Raw genomic sequence first — 24,057 nt, 5'->3', positions numbered from 1 at the left:
GTTGTTGCAGAGAACTTTTGAATCCTCAGCAACCCACTGACCTGCCCCGTGGCTGTGACTACCTGTGTTGTCTGACGTGAACCCACCTACTGTACCAGTTAAGCAGTGTGTGCTGGAAGAGCGTAGTGGCGGTGTTACCTGACATTTACCCATCTTTCAGCTTTATCAGATCTTACTGTCACTTAAAACATATTTTTTTCTTTTTAATTTCCATTGTTTATTTCCATATATATATATATATATATATATATATATATATATATATATATATATATATATATATATATATATATATATATATATATATATGCGCCAATGGAAAGTACATTTTTTTTCCATTGTAGGTTTCTCTGTGTAAGTTTTAGGTTTTCAAACCATTTAGTATTTGCAACATCCTCTATTAATAAAGCAAACATTTCCAAATATGATCACATTTAAAATATATTATACACTTAGACATAGACTTGTCATTAATAGACAGTGTATTTGAATTTTCTGTTTACTTATGTGGGGTCTGAGCAATGATGTGGAATAATAAAAATATCAAAAGTTGAAGGGAACAATACTTTACAAATGCATCAAATAACCATTGTAAAAATTGATTTGAAATATTAGTATAAAAATATATAATTGATTGGACTATTCCATTGGTCACGTTAAATCTTGTATGTAAGATAAACTAAACCACACATACCTAATAAAGTTAACATGCAAAACAGTAAACAGTGTAAATAATGGTAGAAGTAGACTAGAAGACAAGCTTTCCATAAAATTTTTCTTTTCACAATTAATAATCCACTTATTTTGTAGCCACATGTACTGAACAGGCTTTCTTTTTGCATTCTACTGTAAATTTAAGTTTCAACAGTTGTGCTACTATACTATTTGTATCGCTAGCATTTGAATACCTAAAGTTTGATCAAACTTTTTTTTTTTTTTTTTAATTTGCTCATGATCGCTGTTTAACTGTAAACTCCTAATTTCAACTACCGAGCCACAGCTCCTGTTTGCCCAATCCACTCATCAGGCCATCCTGGAACCTCTTCAACTACAGACAGATTTACCTGACCTATCAAAATCTCAGAGGGTCACCAAAAATGTGTAACAACTTCAACAACTCAGTCTGCAACAACTCCAACTGCCGATTTCTTCACTCCTGTTCCTTCTGCGGTGATGCCTACGCAAAGTCCATCTGCCCACTGAAATGCTCTAAATAACAATCAATCCTGACAGTTTCTTCTCCTGTCAATGCCCTCAGCCTCCACCCCAATCAACAATTTGTTGAATACCTCCTCAATGGCCTCCAACATGGCTTCTCCACCGCGTTGTCCTGCCTTCCATCTTCCTCCCTCTCCTGCAGCAACCTCCATTCAGCAACATCAGACCCTCAAGCAGTTGCCTCCTTGATCGAGGCCGAGGTGGACAAAGATTTTATGGCCGGGAGTCTCACTCCCCCAACAGACTGAGTCGGACTCCTGCACAAGTCTCTACCGTCCCCGGTGGATCCTCGCTGGTCAGAGGGCAGCCCCAGCCACGTCTATACTTTCTCAGCTTATGCACTAGCCTCATGCAGGCCACAACTTGCTATCACTCTCCCTAGTTTCTTTTCCAGGTCTGAGCACCTTTCTTGCCCCCTCTGAGGCAGGCCTCTTCACACCAACCAGCTACCAACCTTTGAAACTTCATCATTGGCTTTCACTTCATTCACAAATGACTTTTTAAAAATGTAAGGATTGGGTTTTATTAGTATAACAATGAGTATAAAATGAGTTTTATGAGTATAAATTACCAATTCTTTTTTTTTCTTTTTTTTTTATCCCAGCCTCAAAAGCAGTATGATAAATTTAAACTCAATATAAAAACTTTGCCAGTGTAGTTTGTAGTTTATGAGTCCCTGAAGTATAGCTCAAATCAATAAGGTTAAAAGCATTCTATCACATTTTTCTTACAAAGTTTTTCCTGGCAGTAGAGTCCAAGTGGTGGAGCTGCTTTGATGCAATCACAGGTGTCAGTGGAACCTCCTGAGCAAGATCCAAATGTGATGCAGTCTGTAGAAGACCAGGCATAATCGTTTTCACACTTGCACTGTGTGCCTTCACCACTGGGAGTGCAAACTAAAAAAAAAAAAAGCACATTCCAATTTCATTTTAGGAGTTTAAATAATAAGAAAAAAAAAAAAAAAAAAAACATGTAATGACAAAGTAATTTTGGTCTAAAGATAAAACTAGGTGGATCTTTTCAGGATGTCTTTTGTTCCACCATAATACATATGGAACAGAAGTAGTATTTTTACATGTGAGGCAAACTTGTTTCCAGTAGCTACAGTAACCCCCGATAAAGGCACTCCACGCAGAGTGCAGGATGTGCCCTATATCCTGGAAATCGCAAGTTCGAATCCAGGCTATGTCACAGCCGACCGGCAGTTCCTAGGGGGCGGCGCACAATTGGCCGAGCGCTGCCCGGGTAGGGAGGGCTTAGGTCGGCAGGGGAACCCACGGCTCACCGCCCATCAGCGACCCCTGTGGCCGATAGGGCGTCTGTGGTTCTGCAGTGGAGCCTCCAGATCTGTGTTGTCCTCCAGCACTATAGGTGTCAAAATTGTGTAGTTCTTCACTTAGATAATCCACTTGTATTGTATATTGACTCTGCTAGTGTACTTACCTGTTGTAAGGACCCCATTTGTAACGCTAACATTTGTTTCAACATTAAGAGGATATGATATGTTGTTCTTCAAGAATTGTTTCAATCCATCTAGAAAGGACTCATTGGTAACATTGACCAACACCTCAATATCGGCAAAATATTCCTGAACGGCAGTTGCTGCAAAGAGGAACAATGGAATTATGACAAAATAACAGGTGTTTGTAACATTGAAATAGTTAGCAAGGATCTTCATTTTCAACATTTTCATTTTCTTCTTCCCAAAGCCAACTGTATACAGTATATATTCAGATTAACCTATTGCTTTACTTTCCTAAAATGCAATTAAGTGTTCTGTTTTTTTGTTTAGCTTTTTTTTTTGGCTGGAAGTGGGTACATCTTGACTATATAGTAGCATATTTAAAAACGTACACACATGCTTTGAGATTACTCATGCAGGTTGTGAAATGACTGAGAATGTCTTGACTCTGATACAGCTCTGTGCCCTTTCCCTGGTTTCCACAGCATTTTGTACCGATTTATGTTTTTATTTTGCTCCCGAGGTTCTAGCGCTTAAGTTATTTGTTTTCATGTTGTGAAATAAGAATTTCTTAACACAAGCTTTGTAACATATTTTGTGTCTCAGTAAGACGATGATTCTGGTTTGTCCCTAAAATCTCCCAGTTAATCATAGTAGGATCACCCTTGAGTCTAAAATACTAATTGCATACACAGGTAGAAGGACTGCAATGAATAATTAGTAATATAGCATTTATTTTATAAATAAACTATATATATATATATATATATATATATATATATATATATATATATATATATATATATATATATATATATATATATATATATATATATATATATATATATATATATATAATATACAAAATATTTATTCCTTGAACATATTACATTCAGTAAAACACAAAACTAATGCTGACTATAATAGGTTTACAAAACAAAGTAATGTACCAGTACAAAAGACAAAAGACTGAGAATGTAGTCTGTCTGATTAAAGACAATATGAAATGGTATGGTTCTATATTAAATTTGTGCTGAATGACTACAATAAATTCCTTACCTTGACGTTTTTGCCTCAAATGGGCATGATTTTGATATTTATTATTAACTGTTGTACCTCCTACCTATGATTAAAACAAAAACATGTATTTAGGAACAGTAATACAGGTTGTCTGAAGCACAATAGTTATCAAACTTTTATATAGTTGGGAACAGTGTTAACTGGTGACTAAAATTTGTGGGTGTTCACACCTCAGATGAAGTGAGGGGGGGGAAGTCACAATTAATATATATATATATATATATATAATATATATATATATATATATATATATATATATATATATATATATATATATATCCCCCGTCCTTGGTCGTAAAAACAAAGGGGAGGAACCAGCAGACAATTTATATAAACCAAATAATAGACTCATCAGCTACAGACAAGCAGTAAAAAAAAAAAAAATAATAACACAAAAACACCTAGAAACAAAACCATACGCGGCTATCAAAAATATTATATACTGCCAAACAGGCAGTAGTGGTACACAAATAAAGTAAAAATGATATCACTGAGCTTAGTTAATTAAAGCACTGCAGCCTCACTCAGGAGAAAAAGGGACAGACGGCGTAAAATAATTAAAACGTCCCTTGTGTTGCATAAACAGCCCATGTAAAGCAATGCACACATGGTTCTTTTCTTAGTAAGAGAGGTTCTCAATGAAATGCAGGCTTGTATGGTTCTGACAAGGTGATCCCAGAAACCTTTCCTTCACCTGTCAGATGGTCCTTCACCTCAGCTTGAGAATACTGCTGCAGCACATATGATTTATCTATAAACATGCAATATTGATAATAACTTGAAATAAATAAAGACATGAAACAAGGTGTTACTATTGTCTACTGATAGGTATCATTGTAAGCTCTCCTTACAGTAGTTTTAAATGCATTTCTTATTTTTAAAAAATGTTTTTGTTTGTTTTTGTTAAACAGCAATTTAAGTTGTCTACACTTTTTTTAGTGGGAGAATGCTTAATTTCCAGTTCACACTTAGTTCTATTAGTACTAGATTTTGTTTTTTATGTAACAAGTAATATATTCTACTCTTAATTAACCTGTATTTAAATTATATATTATATATATATATATATATATATATATATATATATATAGTATATTATATATATATATATATAATATATATATATATATATAGCTACGTATACATTATATATATGCGACGTCGACATTTCTTGTTATGAAAAATTATATAAGCTGCAGCCTGTAATAGACACGGTGGAGGAGAGTGTGGTACACAGCCCAGGCTTCAAACCTGCAAGAAGGGGATCCCCGAGACCAAGCTCGCACAAGCACTTTGACATTAATGAGCACCTGCCCTGGATGATAGTTCTTTTCCTGCTGCTAGTGCTGGTGGTGATTGTGGTCTGTAGCGTCAAGAAAAGCTCAAGAGTGCTAAAGAAGGGGCCCAAGCAGGACCCAAGCAGTATTGTGGAAAATGCGATCCAGAAAAAGCCAAGTACCCCCACTCAGAATAAAGAGAAGTGGATATACTATTCCAACGGACACGGTTAGTAAATAATATATATATATATATATATATATATATATATATATATATATATATATATATGATATATAATATATATATAAATTGTACAACAGGGTAATCAGAATCTAACTTTATGGGATACATTCCCAAAGCTATTTACTTAATATCATCATTAGCACCTTTTTTGTTTTTGTTTTTTTCAGAAAGTAGAAATGCACCCGATAAAGTTACCAGATAACAAACACACAAGACTTCTAATTCAGATGCTTGAATGAAGTATTCAGTTGTTTCTTATGCATTTTAGACATTTACGCTTATGATGTTTTGGAGTAAATAGCATTGAGAATCTAGCCCTGTGTGTATTGTTAAGCTTGATTTTCCACTGTGTACTATAAACAAAGGGTTTTTTTTGGACAAAAGCCTCCTGTAAAACCCACCTGCTCCATAGGGAACTCCACTATTATTATTATTATTATTATTATTATGATGATGTGAAAAAATTACAATAATGGAAAACAAACCATTTACACAGAAATACAAGAACATGTGTATACATATTCATGCACTGATAAAACCCTGAAGACTTTTTTTAATTTTAGTTCAGACTTTGACCTAATAAAATGTATTTTTTGTTTTTGTTTTTGGGGTTTTTTTTTTCATTTAAATTTGCCATAAATCTAAATAGGTATTCAGCTGTTTCTGAAATATTTGGATTTGGATAATGCTAGTATTTGGCTTATTTTTATGATACTATGCAATTATTTTCTGGTTTTAAAGAAAGCTGTAAAATGCTTACTTACTAGTAAATGGTACTCATCTTCATAACCATGCAATACTTCTGCTTGTGAAATATTAACTAAAAGCAGCAGTATTACTGAATACAAATTCACTGCATACGTGGCCATTTCTGTTAAAAAAACAAACAAACATACATTTTAGTAACACCCACTATTTCTCTGATGATATTCTTTACAGTGCACATACATTACCTGTAGATTATTTGACAAGAAGAGTCTGACAATACAACACAAATAATTGTTTTAAAGTAAATCAGAAACTATAAAATGACACAATTCATCATAATAATTATATGGAATAAATGTATGCTTGTTTTTACTAGAAATAGCAAAATGGGCCTATTGTATTTTATAAATAATTAGTTATTTCAGATATAAAAAGGATGTGATATAAAAGTAAAGAAAAATATACAGGTGAAGTCATAGAAACTGGAGCACTTCTTTAATCTGTTACATGGCATCTAATAATAAGACTTATCTACAATATAATCATATTCCCCCTATCTAACTAGGAAATCTGAAGGCAGCATTTACAGTAATTAGGTGAACAATCCTGTTGTCAAATGTTTTCGGTCTTGTTAACTTGGTAGATACTGTAGCATGTTAACTGAAAGAACACACACGAAATCAGCTATAAGTTGTTCCTTTGTAATAACTTATTGCTGATTTCTCATTCAGACTTGCAAAACAAAAAAAAAAAAGAAAATATGGCACTTCAAACTTCTAGTAGCAAATACACAGCAGTCCATACAGTTTAGACATTTGTCATGGTTATTTATAGGTGCAAAGCATTTTCATCATGCTTTTTCCATGCGTTACATGTATTAGGCTTTGACATTCTTATGCATATCTTAGCCAGTTATTTGAGGGGCTTCTACTGCTGTGTCTGACCATGTTTGCTCAAACCTGCAACTGGTATTCACCTTGCAACGCTCGTAGAATGTATTGATTACATTAATCTGACACAACACATTTGCTCTGGCCTGAATAACTCCAGACAGTATGTTCAGGGTATGAGATCAGTGTTATGCTTACCCATGATAATTCTCTCAATTTTGCTAATCTATTGTAGCACCATGCATGAACACTGAAACAATTCAAATTTACATAAAACATGTAATGCAAACGTAATTTAAGCTCAGTAGACTTTACAAATTAAAAATACTTACAGGAAACACCATTTTTTTAAAAAAAAAGCACTTTCTTTCTCTTTGTCTTTTGTAGATTTCTCCGTGTACAGTATTTATTTGTAGGTTCTCTATCTACAGTATCTCTATCTATTTCACCATCCCCCTTTCCTTGTTTCCTTAAGTCGCACAAAAATCATATTGTATCTAGGCATTAAGACATCAGATTAAAGATCAAATCTTGCATTCTTCATTTATAAACAAGGCAATGGTGTATTTAATTGAAATGTCTATAATGCAACACAAGAAGGGCTGTTTAGCATTGGTTATAACCAGGAAACAGATTTTGTGTTTAAGATACTGTAGATAAAAGGCCAAGAATGCAAAACGTGTGTCTATTAAGCAAATCAGTAAATTGTTAGTGTTAGGAATTAACGGCAGTTGCGGAACAGGAATTTACATCTAAAATAGAAAGAGAAAAATGTAGTGTTATCTTTATTATGGAGTGGGTAGGTTGCTTGTAGTTTGCCTGCATTTTGCTGACATTGTAAATTATAGGCCAATATATATTGACATCTAAACCTGTTAAGAGACCAGACCGAAAGTATAGCACCTTTACCTACTTTAGATTGTGATTGCCTCAAGACCTTGAAGGGACCAATTTAAGGGCAAAACATATAAAAAAGAATTGAATAAGAACGTACAACATATCTGTTTGCAGTCGCTCTACACAGGTTCTGATTACTATACTACAAGTATTGTATACTGCATCTGATACAATGCTAGGTTTTGCGTTCCAGTCAAAATTAATATATACAGTTACTTAGCCATTTTGGGCAGCAATAACCTATAACCATTTATGTACTGGAAAACTGTTTTGGAAATGAATTTAACATGGTAAAACAAAATGGTCAGCAGTGAATGCCGTATTGCAGAAAGGGACTGGCCAACGTAGCAGAGCAGAGGCTGGGTGGGAACTGGCGGCCCTGCGCGCCGAAAGCGAGCGTCTCAACCACAATGCAAAAGAGCCGGGCTCATCGTATTATGTATTTATTTATTTAAAAATAAACTTGACATAATTACAAAAACATAAACTGTCCACTTTTATTCTGTAAAATGAAAACATTGACCCCTGCTTATCTATAGTTAAAATCTCCCTCTGTTTAACCAGATTGGTAACAAGACAGTAAATCGATTGACAAAGGCACTGAAAAGATTAACTAGCTCTTCAGCCAGCATTAAATCTCCTGAAACAGTATGGCCAGTAAAAACCAGCAAACTACCAGCTTTCATTCATACTTATAAAACACTCAATAGGGCGTAAATAGTGCAATACCTGCATTCAAAGTGAGAACAATGGAATGAGCACCTGTCGTAAAATACACTGCACAACCTGCTCACAGGTCAACAGTACCACAGACATCATGTTCTACCACAGGATTGTGTTATGATCTAACAGGTTCTTTTGACTTCCAAACCACAAACGGAGTTTACATTATAACTAGTCAGTTTCCGCTAAATTTGCATAACATGAATAGGATTGTGAACACCTGGACTCCAGGTGCAGTCCAATCGGGTTGCACTTTAATCAACATGATCATGACATCTAACAGCAAGATACATATCCGTTTCATACTCTCTACAAAAAAGACAACTCGAAATGAACAGTCCCGTCACATTTGTACTATTGAAAACATTATTTGTACTGAAGATATTGCACAAAAAGGAAGAGATCCTAAAGAAGCTGCACAGACTATACCTCTGCCCACATGCTCAGAAAATGAAGCCAAATGTGGTCTTTTATTTAAACAACATTATCATGTCCCTTAGCACACCTGTAATCCAACTGTCAAAGTTAATTTAGCATTGGTGAAATGCTTTTTGTATGCTGTGTACTTAAGTTGTACATTTTATTAAAATGTATATATGAATCAGTACAGAATGCAGCTATTTACTCTTGGGGAGACTGGAACACATTGGGTATGTTTCTGCCTTCATAAGCAGGAATTACAGATGAAGTCACAGTGATATGTCAAGTTTAGATACAAATATGCATATATCAGCCTGTAATTTCCAATGTGGACAAAATGCAGGCAAACCGTGTATTAAAGCAGAAATATACAGTATATATTAATGTAACTATTACATACAGAAACATTTAAGGGATGGGTTGGGAAGGATCAGGGATGGTTTGTTGTGACCATAAAACATTTTAAAAAATGCCAAAAATAGCTTTAACCATTAACATCAGTTAATGTTAATATCAGTTTCCACTTAGTATCACCACATTGAAATGTCCCGGCCAGAATATAATGGGGATAAGCTCCTAATATCACTTTGGTTACACTTGTTAATATCATTAACAATGAATGATCCACTTACAGCACATCGTGAAATGAAAGCATATACTTAGGTTTACATGTCAGTGCGTTGCTGTTTAGTTTTTTAAGAATAGTAGCACAATAAAGTAAGAACAATGCATGTGCTTAGTGCAGTTTATTATACTGCACTGAAAATGCATTTTCATTAATGAACAACCTAGTATTACAGTATATATTAACCTATTATCGTAACAAAACATGCATATTTGTGTCATGTTACTGGTGAAGTTAATCCTGCCCTGTGGCAAGGTGAAAGCCCTGTCTGTGTAAACTGCTTGAGTGTTTTATTATTTGTTTCAAAATTTTAAAAAATCATGTGTTCCTGCTCTGAGTCTCTATCCCACTGACACCATATGTAGCAGGATAGCATCAAGAATGAGTCAGAAAAAGCTTCAGTTTAATCGCTGGTGCGCACATTTAACTAAAAAAACAGGGCAAGGGTGCCAGTATAAAGGTTTAAGCAAACAAATCCACTAAAACAAATAATAAAACACACACACACACACACAATTGGAAATACATTAAAGGGGTTTAACTGTAATACTATTTACTGACACTAATGAAAAAATGAAAATGAAGAATGCCATAAACTGTATTGTATAAAAAGTCAACTCATCAAAATAGCATAACAAGCCAAGCTATTTGTAGCCACATTTCTGCACTACAATATATGAAAAACATTTCTCCTTGTGAGAAGTGTAATACTTTGTATTTTAGTGTCAAGATCCCTACTTCACATGGAAAATAAGAATAAACCCAATCTGTCAATAAAGACTGTTTAAAGGTGGTCCCTTGAGCATGTGAAACCAATTCGAATCACATTCTGGACAGCATCATTACTTTTTACATGCTGAATAGTTTTGAACAGTACTACTGTCTAATTAAATAGGTTTTAAATTACTGTATATAAAATGTACCATCTAGGTAAAAAAAAACAACTTCTCATAAGTATTTCTAGATCTGTTTTTATGTCACTATCTGTCAGGAGAAGAATGTGATATTCACTATTACTTCATTGTGTATTTTGTATCATTGCCAGTTCAATTTTTCTTTCACAGAATTTGTACAAACAACACAGCGGTAAAATGCCCTAATATTAGGGCATTCCTCATGTACTGTATAACAGTTCCGGGTTTGTAAAGCACCAGGTACACTACTGGTACAAGAAATCCTAGTTGCATAAAACTTGGCAAAACTTGAGTGCACCAACCCAATAACATCAATTGAAACGAAAACAGCCTTTAAATCAAACGATAGAAGGTTATTTGATATTTCTTTGTTTGTTTTTAACAGCTATGGTAACAATAAAATACATTAAACTGTTTCTTACCTTTCTGATTGCAAGTTTTCTGTTCCGCATAGGTGTAGTGGAAGATTTCTCTTCGTAACCTGTAGTAAAAAAAGTATCGACTCTGTATTAGAAATCCCTTTACATTTCTGCGGTTCAGTTTTCAAAGGCATGTGGAATCCTCCGGCAGCGGAGGAGTACTGTGCAAGACACGCCTTAATGAAACTTCCTGAAACAGCAAGAGGAACAGAGAGTACACCTGTCTAGCAAGTTCATGTATTCACGTATTTCCTCGTGTTTGTTTAATTACCCAATAGTAGGTACTGGATTTACAATTTCCTTTCTGTTTTTACATGATAACATTTATAAACAATAACATAACGTATATAATAAGCAGTAACCTGCTACTGCTGCATATAATTGCAACATGATACTTATGTGACAACCAGGTAACAAGCAAGTTTACACAGGGGACCTGGAGCAAAACTAAAGGTCTAATTACATCCTATTCATATTGCCTAAATACAATCTGAAACAAACTTCAGTCCCTTCTCTAGTAATACTTTATGTGAGTAAAAGGCAGGAGTTCAACCATAACTAGTCTCACTTTCACTTCAACTACATAACCACTATGCACTCAGATTCACATCTTAACACTTTCCACACTTTCAATAGGCTACTATTTTCATTTACCCGATCCAAATCGCAATACATTGCCTCAATATAGGTTGAACAATTTTGATATTCCCGTAATGTATGTGTGTGTTTGTGTTTTATTTTCCATTAAGTTAATAAAGAAGTGATATCTGAAACAAAAACACATTGGAAATGTGAAAAAATGTCAAGTTATCAAAAGTGCACAGCTATTTAAAGTGGAGTTATCAAAAGCACAAGCCAAGAAAGCACTGGGGCAACCTTGCCCAGCACAAAGCAAATAGGCACAACTGTCAAACCTATATTGAGGCAATGTATTGCTGTTTGGATAGGGTACATGTACATAGTAGTTTTGTCTGTTGAATGGGTTAAGATGTGAATCTGAGTGCACAACGATTATGTAGTTGGAGTGAAAGTATGACTAGTTAGGGTTCAAATCCTGCCTTTTACTCACAGGAACCATACTTTTATGAGGAAACATACACAGATTCAGGACAGGCAAATTAATGTGGAATACAAATCAAAAGAAAGCGAATTGGACTCCTCCAGATGGAAGATATAAATGGTTAGATTGTACATAGAAGTAGTTAGAAATGAAACAATAAAAGGCTTAAAAAGTGAACTTAGTTTAACTACAAATGAAGAAAAAGATCTAAAAGAACTAATAGAGGATGATGATATCATTATCCGATAAAGGTTCTCGGGTGGTAGTAATGAACAACATTGATTATATGAAGGCAGTAGGGACTGAATTGCAAAATATAAATATATATGAAGAAGTACAAACTAAAATGTTAAAGGTACAACACATGATCTGAATAGGATTAAAGAATAAACTTCCAGAGAATACTATTTTATTTTGCATGGATGTAAAATCCCTGTACCCCAGTGTTCCTAGGAATGAAACTTTAGAGGCATGCAAAGAGACACTGGATAACAGAAAGGAGAAGAACACAATACCAACAGAAGAGGTATTAAATATGATCAAGATAATTGAAGGAAGTAGTTATTTTACATATGTGTTTCAAGCAGAATGATGGCACAGCAATAGGCTCAAAGTTAGGCATGCATTTTGCAAGCACATTGTAAATGGGAGGATATGTTGTTGAGTAAAGTATACCAGAAACCTTTAGACTATATACGTGGATGACATTTTCTGAATATGGACACATGGAGAGGAATCTCTTTTCCACTTTCATGAATTAGCAAATAATATCCATCCTAATATTTCACAGGACACCTGCAAAGGCAGAAGGGGAATGGTGTGCTTGTGGTACTTGGGCGACAGAGTGTTAGTGACAAAGTCAAATAGACAGGACCCCTACTCTGAAGGTCCACTAGCTGCTTGAGCTGCTCAATTATGTATTCATTTATTTCAATATTTATTAATGTATTTATTTATGTTTTACTTTTACCAAATATATAGGCTATCCTTCAGCATAGCTAATTCTCACAAATTAACGTTCCTTTTTGTCCAGTTGGGACCACAAATAGTATTACTCTCATCAGCCCATATCAGATAGAAGGTCAGAACAGCTGGGTTCAGGTAGGCAGAAGCAGGGAAAAAAAGAAACTTCGTCAAACACAACCACCAGAAATCAAAACAACCAACAAATTTGAGTCACTTCAAAATTCTGATGAGCAAAACCAACAACAAGAGAGCGAAAGGAACAACATCCAGGACCCTATTGACAGTGGTGACCAGACAGCAAAAAGAAGGGAGGTCATGATTGTTGGGGGACTCCATATTGACAAACACAGCAAGTTCAATTCGCAGTTTGGACCCCCTTACTACAACAGAGCCTCGGTCAAGCACATCACTGAGAACGTGGACAGGCTCCTAGAACGAATAGGAGACGGCCCGGTAGTAGTCGTCCACATCGGTACAAACAACATTGGAAGAGAAAGACCAAAATCCCTGCAAAACAAATTCAGAGAGCTAGGAAGGAAATTAAAAGAGAAAACCAAAACTGTGGTATTTTCTGGTATACTACCGGCACCTTGCAAAGGACCATATGGACAGCTGGAAATAATTAATCTAAACGCATGGCTGAAGACGTGGTGCACACGGGAAGGCTTCACTTATCTTGATCATTGGACCACATTCTACAATGAGGACTATCTGTATAGACGGGACAGACTGCACTTAAATAACAAGGGAACCAGTCTACTTGGAGAAAAGATCCTCGAACAGGTTCAGAAGCATTTAAACTAGAAAGGAAGGGGGGAGAAATCAACAAAAAAACAGAAGGGAGACCGCATCAAAACAAGGACAACAACTCAGGTAAGACAACCATTAAATGTATTTATCTAAATGCTGGAAGTATCAGAAACTAAATTTTAGAACTTGAAGCTACTGCACTAACAAGTAACTATGATGTGATAGGTGTTACAGAAACTTGGTTGTCTGAGAGTGATGGGGACGAATATAATATTTGTGGGTATACACTGTATAGGAAAGACAGGCAGGGCAGAAGAGGAGGAGGGGTAGCGCTATACATAAGAAACAGTCTTGAAGCCCAGGTGTTAAACCTGGACAAAGAAAACAAAGCCGAATCAATATGGGTCAGAATAACTGACAAAAATTAAAAGGGCATAATAATAGGAGCATGGTATAGACCTCCAAATTCAGACGGTGAGCAAAATAATCTGTTATACAATGACATTAGAAATGCATGTAGCAAAGGAGAAGCCATAGTAATGGGGGATTTCAACTTCCCCATATAAAATGGGAAAACCCGGTGGGGAGCACGACTGATGAAATTGAATTGGTGGAAATGACAAATGACTGCTTCCTAACACAATTTGTCAAGGCACCGACTAAAGGGGAGGCATGCCTTGATTTAGTCTTTTCAAATAACGAAGACAGAATAACTAAAACAGAGGTCAGAGAACCACTAGTAAACTCAGACCACAACATGGTCTCATTTGAAGTGTTTTTTAAAAGCCCAAAAGTAATGACTAAAGCTAAGGTTTACAATTTTAGAAAAGCAAACTATGAAGGTATGAAACAGAGACTAACAGAAGTAGATTGGAGTAAAATAGAGAAAACATCCACAGAAAAAGGATGGTTGTTCTTCAAAAATGTAGTACTAGAGGCACAAAACAATTACATCCCTAAAGTAAACAAATCTAAATGTAAAACTAAATTGCCAAAATGGTTTAATAGATCAATTTAAAAAAAATATTCAGCGAAAAAAGGCACTTTACAGGGCATTAAAAAGGGACCAAAAAGAAAGTACACAGAAAGAGTACACGGAACTGCAAACGCAAATCAAAAAGGAAGTTAGAAAGGCCAAGAGAGAAATAGAAATGAACATTGCTAAGGGGGCTAAAACCAATGTTTTTCCAATATCACAACAGCAAGAGAATAATCAAAGAGGAGGTTCAATGTCTAAGAGATACAAATGGCAAAATCATAGATGAAGAAAACAAAATAGCAAATATATTAAATGATTACTTTTCACAAGTTTTTACAAAGGAAGATACGGACAACATGCCCCACATGTCATCCAGTTCCTATCCAGTTTTAAATAACTTTAGCATAACCGAGGCAGAAGTGTTAAAGGGACTAGGAGCTCTTAAAATAAACAAATCCCCTGGGCCGGATGAGATCCTCCCAACAGTACTCAAAGAAATGAAATAAGTAATTTACAAACCGCTAACCAAGATCATGCAGCAGTCTCTTGACACAGGGGTGGTACCGACAGACTGGAAAATTCCAAACGTAATACCGATCCACAAAAAGGGAAACAAAACTGAACCAGGTAACTACAGACCAGTAAGCCTGACTTCTATTATATGCAAACTTATGGAATCTATAATAAGATCCAAAATGGAAAATTACCTATATGGTAACGGGTCCTGGGAGACAGTCAACATGGTTTTAGGAAAGGGAGATCGTGTCTAACTAACTTGCTTGATTTTTTTGAGGATGCAACATCGATAATGGATAATGACATGGTTTATTTAGATTTCCAGAAAGCTTTTAAAAAAGATTAATTCTCAAACTGAACGCAGTAGGGATTCAAGGAAACACATGTACATGGATTAGGGAGTGGTTAACATGTAGAAAACAGAAAGTACTGATTAGAGGTAAAAACTCAGAATGGAGTGTGGTAACCAGTGGTGTACCACAGGGATCAGTATTAGGTCCTCTGCTATTCCTAATCTACATTAATGATTTAGATTCTGGTATATTAAGCAAACTTGTTAAGTTTGCAGATAACACAAAAGTAGGAGGAGCGGCAAACACTGTTGTAGCAGCAAAGGTCATTCAAAATGATCTAGACAAGATTCAGAACTGGGCAGACACATGACAAATGATATTTAATAGAGAAAAGTGTAAGGTACTGCACGCAGGAAATAAAAATGTACATTATAAATATCATATGGGAGATACTGAAATTGGAGAAGGAATCTATGAAAAAGACCTAGGAGTTTTTGTTGACTCAGAAATGTCTTCTTCTAGACAATGTGGGGAAGCTATAAAAAGGCTAACAAGATGCTCAGATACATTGTGAAAAGTGTTGAATTTAAATCAAGGGAAGTAATGTTAAAACTATACAATGCACTAGTAAGACCTCATCTTGAATATTGTGTTCAGTTCTGGTCACCTCACTATAAAAAAGATATTGCTGCTCTAGAACGAGTGCAAAGAAGAGCAACCAGAATTATTCCAGACTTTAAAGGCATGTCATATACAGACAGGCTAAAAGAATTGAATCTGTTCAGTCTTGAACAAAGAAGACTACGCAGCGACCTAATTCAAGCATTCAAAATTCTAAAAGGTATTGACAATGTCGACCCAAGGGACTTTTTCGACCTGAAAAAAGAAACAAGGACCAGGGGTCACAAATGGAGATTAGACAAAGGGGCATTCAGAACAGAAAATAGGAGGCACTTTTTTACACAGAGAATCATGAGGGTCAGTAATGTTGTTGAAGCTGACACCCTGGGATCCTTCAAGAAGCTGCTTGATGAGATTCTGGGATCAATAAGCTACTAACAACCAAACGAGCAAGGTGGGCTGAATGGCCTCCTCTCGTTTGTAAACTTTCTTATGTTCTTATGTTCTTATGTATTTCCTTGCACCAATAGGGACCACAATGAGTGATACACTGACAGGAAACCAACATTTTTCAGAAATCAAGAATTCAGAAATCTGAGAGTGGTGATGATGATGATGACGATGACTGGAAAAATCTCCAAAATCTCCAAAATGTAAAAAATAAGTGTCCCGAAAATTCTCAGCTGACGGACTTCATCTTTCAAAATACTAATTGTTTTCTCAGGTAGCACTGATGATAGTATAACACAACACACTTGCAAAGTGAAGGTTATAGTTTCAAATTCCATGCATGCCAGACCTTTTCTTTAAAGTGAAAAGATAATTTTGGCTGATTTACCTTTGCTGTACCAACACCCGGGCAACACGTAGACTATCCTTGCTGAATAGAGAGTCTCTGACAGTTCTCACTAATAACTTGGTGTAAGGAACTATCGTTCCTCTCAAAATGCAATCGTTGTGCGTCTAAAAACATGATTGGGAATAAAGTGCATGTATGTAGGTAGTTTGAAGAGTGTATAAGGTTGTAATGAACAAATAACAATTGTAGTTGCAAAAGCTCAATTCCCAAAATACAATTATCAAAACATTTAATGCAAAAACTGAAATTGCTAACTTATTTTCAAAACACACATTGCTAAATCCTGAACAATCCTTTCAATTCTCCTAATACATTTAAATTGCTATTTTCCATATTTGTGTGATTAATTCCTCTTCAAAAGGCCAGAGAGAGTTTTTGATTGGCCTAAAATTTGACCTATCAGTACCACCTGGAGGGGCAAATGTTAACATGTATTTTTGAATTGGTATGATAGCAATTTGTGGGGGCAGTACATGATGTCAAATAGGGCCTGTCCAGATATACTATGTACAATATTTTCATCTAGTACTAAAATTATTTACATAATAGTACAAAAATACTTGCATTTACTGCATTCTGAATGAACAAAACTAATTTTGGTCCTCCGTCTTTACTTTTGATAATAAAGTGGTTAGCGTATAATGTCAAAATGTGAGATGCGATTCACAACTCATTGTCATATATTGTATTGGAGAACATGTTGGTCATTGTAAAACATTTTTATTATGATGAATCTAGACTTAAAAACATTTGAGAAAACAGAAATTCCAATGCTTCTTACTAGAAGAAGTTTTTATTCCGCAATTACATAAAAACAAAAATTAACACCAAAGAAATTAGTCTACCACTAATATTAATTTTATGTCCATTTTGTGAAAACAACATTCTGCAATCCTGAAGCAAAAAGTATTAAGACCATTGTAACAGGGCGAGACCTGTGCCTACTATCTGACATCATGCATGATCCTGTGGGGGAGTGGTCGGTAGCCCTGCAAGATCCACCTGTCGATCATGGCGAAGACATGGAGATGTTGGGTGAGCATGTGTTCTCTCCCTCTCTCTGTATGGTCGGGAGGGAGGCCTTGGGGGAACCTGACCTGTTTAAACTGTGCTTTGTTATTCCTCAGCCCCGCCCATCTAGGAAGAATCACTGTGAAGGCCCTGGTCATGAGGAGATTGAGGAGAACAGCCGAACCCAAGAATCAAAACCACGAAAGTAATCATAATTACGTACCCGAATCGGGACGTGTCTAGTTAGTGGGGAAACCTGGCAACCCCAACGAGGATAGCTGGTGAATAGCAAAACGCAGGCTGAAAACCCGAGCTGTATAAATAGCAACAGTGGGGGAAATTAACTTTTATTTGTAGTTTTGTTATTGTGTTTTATTTTCCCTTTTTCTTTTGCCTTCTGTTTTCATTATTATTTGTGAGCACTTGTCTGTGCAACTGGACTGTGTACCAGCATTGGTTACACAGTGATCCTGTTTACTGTTGCCAGTACTCAGGCCCCAGACAACAGCACCCTCTGAGGGGCAGAAATAAATCAGTGCGCCTGAGCAGCGTTGAAAATAAAGTTTCATATCTGTGTCAGTGAATTGTCCACCCTGCCAGAACCATACATTTGTGTGATACACAGTTTTATAATAAAATGTAAACTTTATCTGGTGTAATTATTATATATGTAAAACTATTTTACTTACAAACACTGTGTAAAATCATGTTTCAACTATCTTACGCAACATAAAATTACAACATTGTGTTTATGTCACCCATATAAACTAGGATATGAAACATAACTGAGAAGTATTCTATTAGTTATCAACATAAAAGCCCTTTGCACTGTATATTTCACAATTGTTAAAACTGACAATACAAGATATAGTGCAGACTCATCGTACTTACAAGATTACATTAACTATAATAAGCAAAATTTTGTAGGTATTTTCATCACTAGTTAACTCCATTCTTCATCTGTTTCCTTTCCATTTTCATCTTCATAGTTGTCAGAGAACTCATCATCATTGACCTGGTTTGTACAGGTTTTCTGAGTGCACAAGTTGGTACATTTCAGTCCATTTGCAAGGCATGGACAGTTGGGTGTTTTGCATGTCCTTGAACATTTGCAAGATAAAAGTTGGCACATCAACCCAATCTATTCCAATGTGTTCTTTGTCATTATCTTTCTCAACAATCCAACCATTCCCCATTGGAGAAGGAACAACTGCCATGACTCCATCTCACCCTTCTTGGCACGGCAGAATTTGTAACGCAGATCATTCACATCACTGGTTGATGCCTTAGCATTTTATAAGAGACAGGTGAGTGATTGAAGGTTTTAACAACTCTGATGGTAGATTCCATTCCACACCGAGTTGTTTGATGGCTTCTTGGTATTCTGGATGTGCCTTGATAATTTTCAGGGCAGATACCTTTCCACGTCCAGCAAATGCACTTACTGTGTGATAGCCAAGAAATGCCATGCTGACAGCCAGGCCAAGAGACCAACCTTTTTGACCTTTTACTTGATGCAAGCTTGTGTTCCACTTTTTTGGTAAATTGAGCACTGGATTTCTTCACTGAAAGCCTCACACGCACTAGAACTGTGTCATCAGACACAATCTTCACTGCCTGGTGTTCTGATGAGGCTGGATGAAGCATGACCCTTGTATCTGCTGTGGATCTCAAATCCTCAATTTCTTCAGATCCATTCTCTGATATTTTAAATCACGATTCCATGCATGTCACATTCAGTTCTTTGCCAACTAATTTCCCTTTGTTCTTGGGTTGTTTCCACTCATTCACCAGTCACTTGATCAGACTTTCCTTATTGCCAGGACTGGACAGGAACTTTCGCCGCTGCTGCACACTGTGACCTGGCACAATGTTCTTGAACTGGGTACCCGCTCCTGCACCCCTCCTTACCCTTATCCATTCTTGATTGAGGTCTTCCTGTACACATCAAATATGACATCAATGCGTCTACTGCCAGAGCCTTCCATCAATGCATATGACAGTGCATAGTTTGTCAGTTCAGCAAAAGTCTTGTGGTTTCCTTTCAGCTTCTGCAGCAGGACCATGCCATCTATGAGACAGACAGACTGTTATGGAGGTGATTCTGCTGGACCACATTCTTCTGTATTTCTTTATCAAGGGCAGGTTTGCTTGTTGCCTTAGAGCTCCATCTACTTTTGCCAAGGGCCATGGTGGAGGGCCACCAAGATATGACAACACTTCTTTTAGTTCATGGTTTCTGCTCTGGGCAATTATAATCATGTGTGCAAACAAACTGCGATCCATGTTGATGATCTCCTGGGCACATGCTTTGTAGGTAATTTTCTTCTTGTTGGCATTGCTGACTGTTTTGAGATTCTGCTTTGGCAGTGGGTCATGACATTTCTTACAAGGAGCGCTTTGTAGACTCTACATCTTTGAAGCTCTACTGTCTCCTTCAGTTTCATATTTTCCATCACCAGAACTCAAGGACTCTTAAAGATGTTATTTCTGATGAATTTGTACAGTTTCTCATGTGCAGTATGTTCTGTTTTGGGGTACTCAGTGTCAGCATCTATATCAGCATAATTTAATAGTGACTGCGTTTGTGTAATCACGACAGCCTGAGCTATGGTAATGAGTGAAGGAACCGAACAGGATAGCAGTATCAACCAACGATCGTTTGGGTGCGGTTTTACAATGTTTAGTAAGGAATTTGTGAAAGGAGGGGGGAAGGGTGGAATGTTTCAGTACACCATTAAGGTTGGGTCAGATGTCCAGGGGCAGTGGGGGGATGGTAGAAGAAGGGCAATGCCTGCTTGCTAGGTCATAAATTCCAGGTTGAAGTGGAGCAGGGAATTTTATGTAGAAACTATATAACCCATGTATGTGCCTTACCCCGGCAGAATACACTAGTTACTAATGAAGTGACTGTTATTCTCCGGAGCGGTCTGTATTTTGATGACCACTGCAATAAACCTTTGATGCAACGATCGGTGTGATCGATTGTCTCTGATCATCTCTGCACTTCATTTTGCAACCCTACATGAGCTTCTGCTGCCACTAACTCCCTGGAAACAACAGCAAGTATTCTGCAGTCCAGTTTCTCTGTTGCAGCCTCTCATACAGCCTCATCTGAGCACATCTCAACACATTGTGTTGCTGGTTCTCTTGTGTCCTTGTTCCTCAGGTATTTGATTTTCTTCAGATAAGATATACATATTGGTTCATACACCCGATAAGAATGAGCTGAAAGAGATTATGATTTTCTAGGCACTGTTCTCTGTTGTGAAAATGAATTATTTGCACTGTCATCTTCAGCTTCTTCAGCACCAATTGCCTTAAGAATAAACTACAGCACTTTCAGTGGTATTAAATATTTGGTATTTCATTCTCTGGTGTACTTTTCTCAATATCAAGAATAGGAGTGACATTTCTTATTTCAGCAGCCTTGACCAGGGTTCTCCAAGAAGCAGTGTCTCTTGATGAAGTGAGATTAGTGCTTTAAGCTTCATTACAGCAGTGAATAATACATGATGAAACTTGTCTTGCCCTTCTGGATGGCCAAGGTCCTTCCACACCTCCTCAACCACCACCATTGTCACCTTTAGGATCACCATCACCTTCCATTTCTACTGCTAAACTACTCTACCTGAAGAGAAAAACAAATATTTATGAAGGAATTATATTGTGAGAAAGAATTAGTTCTCTATCTGTAAATATTCAGATAATATGGATTTATTTTTATACTCATGGAGACAAGTACACACAGAAATTAATCAAATAAAATAATATGATCTCTAATAGATTAAAGCCATATATACTTTTGTTTAAAATGAGTTTCCAAACTTTAGTAAAACTTTTTATATCATCTATGTCTTCACCTCCGCCAATGAATATAGTCAACATACAATGGATTTTGGGCATAAAACAATATTGTATTATTACATATAAAAGCTGCCCAACTGGAAATGCTATCATGCAAATTTTGTTTTCATATGACTGTGACAGAGAAAGAATGAATATTGGTTATAAATCTCCCTCCCGACCTGTGAGGGCACTCTGTAAAGGGAACAAAGTGTCTCGGACTGGATGGTCTGCCAATTAATTCCAGGGAAAGGTGGAAGTGAAACCTTGCGGTATATGTAAATGTATCATCACATGTTAATGCTGAGAAAAAATTAATTTGATGAAGGATATCAAGAAATAAAGGTTAAATATATTTGTGTATGTGTCTAAAAAAAAACAACAAAACATGCAGCGTTTCACCTGTGTAGCATTCTCCAGAGTGACCGTTATATTTATATTAATAAACGTTATATATTATGTACAGTATACATTACATTATAACGACATTTTAACTCAGGTTTGAACCAAACAATGTTACTCCGCACCATATAAAGACAAAGTGTAAATTGCATGACTGAATTCTTTACCTGGCACGGTGAATCTAAGAGTTTTATTACAATCTAATTTAAAAACCTATAAAAAAAAAAAAACCTCTGTGAAATACTGCAGAAGCCTGTCATTATTGAGACCTCTTTTTGTCAACTTTGAAATGTTTTGCTTGGAGGTCTATGACATACAGTACGCTATAGTGTATGTTTTCTGTTGCTCTTCAAATGCAAATATTTTAACTTAATGCCTAGTTTGGCCGCTATGCTGTCCCTGGTGTCTTGCTTCTTTAGCGTATCCTTATAATCTGGACAGCACGTATCATACAGTCGAGGGCATTTCTGCACCCTGAAAACCAGTCTTTCGTTCACCATCTCTCACTGTACATAGTGCAGATAACATCACACAACAACACTTCAGTTGATTGGTCTAGATGGAAATTTGCCATGCGGTATTATCAAAAAATCGCTCTGGTTTCTATTCCACGTGGTTTTCTGCCGTGCCTTTTTTCCATTCCGCACTCAGTGTAATTGCGCCCAATCAAAACAATAAATTCTATTTTTTTTTTTGCCACACGGTTTACCACTTTACGGTTTCTGCTGCCGCGGCCAGTGTAATCAGACCTTTAAATGAGTCATAGGTAACCTTCTTTGTCTGTTGCAGATGATTTTAAAAGGACACAGGAATTGCTTTGACTTAGGACCAGTCTTGGCAATCACCATTGCAGAAACCGGTTCAACCAGCACAGCGACTGCACATTGTGACATACCAGGCCAGTGTGATATTGCACTTTTAAAACGACTTGTTATTTTCCTGGTTGGAAAGAAATGAGATCCAAACCATTGGTTGTACTTGGTAAAACAGTAAATTAGTGAAGGGCACTTATGCAGTAAAGTATTATACTATTCTCTGTCAGCATGACCTAACCGTGCATTAACAGAATGTTTCCATGGTTGCTCGCAGTTTAAACCGATATGCTCGTAATATTAGCTTTATTCCATATGTATTTCAAAAATTACCTGGCGAGCTGTCACAACATCCAGCAGAAGTAATTAAAAATATTGTGGCAGAGTGAATGATGGTAAAATGAGTGAAATCTGGCTTCCTGACAGATGGAAGCACTAGAGGGAGTAACTCACGCGAGAACACCAAGATGGAGCATGCCTTAAGCATAGGGTCCAGTTACAGTGGCTACCTTGAGAAATGTATCAAAGTCAGGCTAGATCACAAGTACAACTGAGTAGTGGTTGGCTGTGATGAATTGATAGAGGCTTGGCCAAGGATACATAAGGAGAACTGTATGGACTAGTGGGAGATCCCTGGCAGGAGTCTGGTCTCATGAAGTGCAGCAATGCTATGCAGAGAGCTGACGGTGTTGTTATGTTTCCCTGACAAAATTTAAACCATAGATCTGAGTGGAGGATTGCTGGAGACAGGGACACTGCAGACAGATACAACGAGTGACCAACAAACCTGATCGGTGAGCGAACGTGTCACCGTGCAAGAAACGTACGACCAGACTGGGAGATTACAAGAATGAAGATTGTTATTGTTGTATACAATTGTAAATAGTGAGTGTGTGTGTCAAAGAGCACATGTTAAAATGATACACTGTGTGCACCAAACTATTGAGACTTGTGTTGGTTATTCCATCGCGCACCACTCCCCCTCAAGAAGACCAACAGAATATGTGTGTTAAGTTTTGGTACCGAAACTACAGAAAGGACATTGTGACATTGGAAAGAGTT

The 24,057-nt window shown here is 36.5% G+C and overlaps 1 protein-coding gene across 1 annotated transcript in view; it reads right to left on the bottom strand.

Moving 5' to 3' along the window:
- LOC121317506 (adhesion G protein-coupled receptor F5-like) overlaps window positions 1-11,065 on the bottom strand; it is a 34,646-nt gene extending 23,581 nt beyond the window's left edge. The window contains exons 1-5 of the mRNA XM_041253513.1: window positions 10,884-11,065; window positions 6,049-6,155; window positions 3,740-3,803; window positions 2,662-2,820; window positions 1,950-2,114 (exon numbers count right to left, since the gene is read on the bottom strand). Coding sequence (XP_041109447.1) covers window positions 1,950-2,114; window positions 2,662-2,820; window positions 3,740-3,803; window positions 6,049-6,153 — 493 coding nt within the window. The 5' untranslated portion in view covers window positions 6,154-6,155; window positions 10,884-11,065. The remainder of the gene's footprint in view (window positions 1-1,949; window positions 2,115-2,661; window positions 2,821-3,739; window positions 3,804-6,048; window positions 6,156-10,883) is intronic.
- Window positions 11,066-24,057: the final 12,992 nt, after the last annotated feature.

This window comes from Polyodon spathula, chromosome 6 (genome assembly GCF_017654505.1).
Source record: "Polyodon spathula isolate WHYD16114869_AA chromosome 6, ASM1765450v1, whole genome shotgun sequence".
Lineage (NCBI taxonomy): Eukaryota > Metazoa > Chordata > Actinopteri > Acipenseriformes > Polyodontidae > Polyodon > Polyodon spathula.
This window is presented reverse-complemented; position numbering and strand designations above follow the sequence as displayed.